This window comes from Salvelinus namaycush, unplaced genomic scaffold (genome assembly GCF_016432855.1).
Source record: "Salvelinus namaycush isolate Seneca unplaced genomic scaffold, SaNama_1.0 Scaffold1367, whole genome shotgun sequence".
In the NCBI taxonomy this organism is placed as follows: domain Eukaryota; kingdom Metazoa; phylum Chordata; class Actinopteri; order Salmoniformes; family Salmonidae; genus Salvelinus; species Salvelinus namaycush.
Genome location: NW_024058083.1, coordinates 56,485 through 61,900, shown reverse-complemented (window position 1 = coordinate 61,900; position 5,416 = coordinate 56,485). Strand labels below are relative to the sequence as shown.

General features: G+C 42.7%; 1 protein-coding gene across 1 annotated transcript; it reads left to right on the top strand.

Moving 5' to 3' along the window:
• Positions 1–4,222: 4,222 nt before the first annotated feature.
• On the top strand, positions 4,223–4,857 carry LOC120036501 (keratin-associated protein 4-7-like; the record flags this gene model as incomplete). The annotated part of the gene is made up of 1 exon (XM_038982943.1): positions 4,223–4,857. A coding segment is annotated over exon 1 (635 nt), but the record flags the coding sequence as incomplete, so codon positions are not given.
• Positions 4,858–5,416: the final 559 nt, after the last annotated feature.

Genomic DNA, 5,416 nt, shown 5'->3' with positions numbered 1-5,416 from the left:
TACCATGTTCTACTAACTTTGTTACAGAGGACCATGTTCTACTAACTTTGTTACAGAGGACCATGTTCAGCTAACTTTGTTACAGAGGACTATTTTCTACTGACTGAGTTACAGAGGACCATGTTCTACTAACTGAGTTACAGAGGACCTTGTTCTACTAACTGAGTTACAGAGGACCATGTTCTACTAACTGAGTTACAGAGGACCATGTTCTACTAACTGAGTTACCGATGACAATGTTCTACTAACTGAGTTACAGAGGACAATGTTCGACTAACTGAGTTACAGAGGACTATTTTCTACTGACTGAGTTACAGAGGACCATGTTCTACTAACTGAGTTACAGAGGACCATGTTCTACTAACTGAGCTACAGAGGACGATGTTCTACTAACTGAGTAACAGAAGACCATGTTCTACTAACTGAGTTACAGAGGACCATGTTCTACTAACTGAGTTACAGAGGACCATGTTCCGCCGACTGAATTAGAGAGGATCATGTTCTACCAACTGAGCTACAGAGGACCATGCTCTACGAACTGAGTTACAGAGGACCATGTTCTACTAACTTAGTTACAGAGGACCATGTTCTACTATCTGAGTTACAGAGGAACATGTTCTACCAACTGAGTTACAGAGGACCATGTTATACCAACTGAGTTACAGAGGACCATGTTCTATCAACTGAATTAGAGAGGACCATGTTCTACCAACTGAGCTACAGAGAACCATGCTCTACGAACTGAGTTACAGAGGACCATGTTCTACTAACTTAGTTACAGAGGACCATGTTCTACTATCTGAGTTAGAGAGGAACATGTTCTACTAACTTTGTTACAGAGTACCATGTTCTACTAACTTTGTTACAGAGGACCATGTTCTACTAACTTTGTTACAGAGGACCATGTTCAGCTAACTTTGTTACAGAGGACTATTTTCTACTGACTGAGTTACAGAGGACCATGTTCTACTAACTGAGTTACAGAGGACCTTGTTCTACTAACTGAGTTACAGAGGACCATGTTCTACTAACTGAGTTACAGAGGACCATGTTCTACTAACTGAGTTACCGATGACAATGTTCTACTAACTGAGTTACAGAGGACAATGTTCGACTAACTGAGTTACAGAGGACTATTTTCTACTGACTGAGTTACAGAGGACCATGTTCTACTAACTGAGTTTCAGAGGACCATGTTCTACTAACTGAGTTACCGATGACAATGTTCTACTAACTGAGTTACAGAGGACAATGTTCGACTAACTGAGTTACAGAGGACTATTTTCTACTGACTGAGTTACAGAGGACCATGTTCTACTAACTGAGTTTCAGAGGACCATGCTCTACTGAGATACAGAGGACCTTGTTCTACTATCTGAGTTACAGAGGACCATGTTCTACTAACTGAGTTACAGAGGACCATGTTCTACTAGCTGAGTTACAGAGGACCATGTTCTACTAACGTAGTTACAGAGGACCATGTTCTACTAACAGAGTTACAGAGGACCATGTTCTACTAACTGAGTTACAGAGGACCATGTTCTACTAACAGAGTTTACATAGGACCATTTTCTACTAACTTTGTTACAAAGGACCATGTTCTACTAACTTTGTTACAGAAGACCATGTTCTACTAATAGAGTTACAGAGGACCATTTTCTACTAACTTTGTTACAAAGGACCATGTTCTACTAACTTTGTTACAGAGGACCATGTTCTACTAACAGAGTTACAGAGGACCATGTTCTACTAACAGAGTTACAGAGGACCATGTTCTACTAACTGAGTTACAGAGGACCATGTTCTACTAACAGAGTTACAGAGGACCATGTTCTACTAACTTTGTTACAGAGGACCATGTTCAACTAACTTTGTTACAGAGGACCATGTTCAACTAACTTTGTTACAGAGGACCATGTTCTGAAGGCCCTAACTGAAGACTGTGGAGGTTGAATGACTGGCCCTAACTGAAGACAGACTGTTGAGGTTGAATGACTGGCCCTAACTGAAGACAGACTGTTGAGGTTGAATGACAGGCCCTAACTGAAGACAGACTGTTGAGGTTGAATGACAGGCCCTAACTGAAGACAGACTGTTGAGGTTGAATGACAGGCCCTAACTGAAGACAGACTGTTGAGGTTGAATGACAGGCCCTAACTGAAGACAGACTGTTGAGGTTGAATGACAGGCCCTAACTGAAGACAGACTGTTGAGGTTGAATGATAGGCCCTAACTGAAGACAGACTGTTGAGGTTGAATGACAGGCCCTAACTGAAGACAGACTGTTGAGGTTGAATGACAGGCCCTAACTGAAGACAGACTGTTGAGGTTGAATGATAGGCCCTAACTGAAGACAGACTGTTGAGGTTGAATGACAGGCCCTAACTGAAGACAGACTATGGAGGTTGAATGACAGGCCCTAACTGAAGACAGACTGTTGAGGTTGAATGACAGGCCCTAACTGAAGACAGACTGTTGAGGTTGAATGACAGGCCCTAACTGAAGACAGACTGTTGAGGTTGAATGACTGGCCCTAACTGAAGACAGACTGTTGAGGTTGAATGATAGGCCCTAACTGAAGACAGACTGTTGAGGTTGAAAGACAGGCCCTAACTGAAGACAGACTGTTGAGGTTGAATGACAGGCCCTAACTGAAGACAGACTGTTGAGGTTGAATGATAGGCCCTAACTGAAGACAGACTGTTGAGGTTGAAAGACAGGCCCTAACTGAAGACAGACTGTTGAGGTTGAATGACAGGCCCTAACTGAAGACAGACTGTTGAGGTTGAATGACAGGCCCTAACTGAAGACAGACTGTTGAGGTTGAATGACTGGCCCTAACTGAAGACAGACTGTTGAGGTTGAATGATAGGCCCTAACTGAAGACAGAATGTTGAGGTTGAATGATAGGCCCTAACTGAAGACAGACTGTTGAGGTTGAATGACTGGCCCTAACTGAAGACAGACTGTTGAGGTTGAATGACAGGCCCTAACACAGCTTTGTTGACTGAAGAGATATGACTATATATTGCTCTTTAGAACAGTTATGTGACTTCTGTAGTCCCCCATCATACCTTTCATGATAATATATTGTATACATTTATGTGTTCTAAGGAACAATGTATTGCTTCTCACCTTACCTCTTCGGTACTGAAATGGGTTGGAGATTGATAGTAGGGAGGGAGATGTGAGGGAAGACGAGGGTAATCCGTTTCCATATTTGCGACTCGACTCTGTCATTTCAATTTTGCTATTTCATAGTCAACCAGGTCTTTCACACGTGAAAATTGCTACTTTTGAAGTCTGAAGTAAGAAATGGTTGGCGGGAACTTACATATATTTTTTAAAGGTTGACAGATAATGATAATTGAGATGGAGGTGTGAAGTGGGTAGATTCATTTTTAAAATACTGGTTGCCGGTGGAATAAAGATGGCTGGTCGGTTAATGTTTTTGAGAGGCCATGGAAGGCATTTTGACTGCAGTCCTGAAGTAGAGATGGGAAATATGATCAGCATGTTTCAAAACAACCAATTGATTTGAGAAGAGACCTACTTCATCTGTTATAGACCCCCTATAGAAACCCTACTGAATAGTTATGTAAGGGATTGTCAACGAGGGGCGATGCGTTCTATGAAAATAATGAACAATGTGGAAGGTGTTTTCCACGACACGCTAGCGGAACTGATCTTCCACTGAGTTGCATTATTTTCCAGAGAACTCATAGAGCCCTGAGTTGATTATCACTTTTATTCCAATGCTATAATTTAACAAATTTGCTGCTAGAAATGTGTTAATTTGCCTGTAGAAATGTGTTCAACATCCAAGCAAGTTGACTAGATAGAATAGCTACAGTATCTTGCCATCGTGAACATTGAATTCAACAATACCAATCATGTTTTCAATTCGACTTTTGCTTGCAAAAGCTGCTAAACACAGAACATGTAAGAATGAACTATATCCATTGAATTCTACCGTGTAAATATACCGTGCATTATTTATGCAATAATGCATGAGGAGGTGTAGTATATGGCCAATTTACCACGGCTAAGGGCTGTTGTTAAGCACAACAAAACGCGGAGTGCCTGTATACAGACCTTGGCCGTGGTATATTGGCCATATATCACAAACCCCCGAGGTGCTTTATTGCTATTATAAACTGGTTACCAACGTAATTAGAGAAGTAAAAATAAATGTTTTGTCACACCCGTGGTATACGGTCTGATGTCTCAGACCGCTGTGTCTCAGACCGCTGTGTCTCAGACCGCTGTGTCTCAGACCTCTGTGTCTCAGGCCGATGTATCTCAGACCGCTGTGTCTCAGACCGCTGTGTCTCAGACCGATGTGTCTCAGACCGCTGTGTCTCAGACCGCTGTGTCTCAGACCGCTGTGTCTCAGACCGCTGTGTCTCAGACCTCTGTGTCTCAGACCGCTGTGTCTCAGACCTCTGTGTCTCAGACCGCTGTGTCTCAGACCGCTGTGTCTCAGACCGCTGTGTCTCAGACCTCTGTGTCTCAGACCGCTGTGTCTCAGACCTCTGTGTCTCAGACCGCTGTGTCTCAGACCGCTGTGTCTCAGACCGCTGTGTCTGACCGCTGTGTCTCAGACCGCTGTGTCTCAGACCTCTGTGTCTCAGACCGCTGTGTCTCAGACCGCTGTGTCTCAGACCGCTGTGTCTCAGACCGCTGTGTCTCAGACCGCTGTGTCTCAGACCGATGTATCTCAGACCGCTGTGTCTCAGACCGCTGTGTCTCAGACCTCTGTGTCTCAGACCGATGTATCTCAGACCGCTGTGTCTCAGACCGCTGTGTCTCAGACCGTTGTGTCTCAGACCGCTGTGTCACTCGAGGGCCCATAGGGTGGGCTTCAAGAATGACCTTCAAGCCAATCAGAAACAAATATTCAACAATGCCATGGTATAAAAACGAATAAAGCATTATTATAGTTAATAAAATTCTCCAGATTCTCTGTAATTTATTAACACTTGAACCGCTGGGCCTCAAGGGAACTCCCTTTCAAGCTAATGAGCAGTCATTCAGACTGCAACATTCTTTAATACATTTCATATATGCTATTGGTGAAGCTCTGTTTGACAAGTAAATCAATTAATTTGACAGACAATTATCCTCTGTAATGATAGTCCTAGACTGTCTTTAAAAGTACCAATTAATCAATCAAATGTATTGATAAAGTGTGCCCTACATTTGGAATCAAGCACTATTGGTCTGAGACTGAGGGTGACCTGGATCTTATTGCTGCTTTGCAATGATAGAATATCTAACTTCAGCCACCTTCACCCCTACTCATTCATTTCTTCTGACATATTAGAGAAACTTATGAACAATCTTCATCTCATGAACAATCTTCATCTCATGAACAATCTTTATCTCATGAACAAGCTTTATCTCATGAACAATC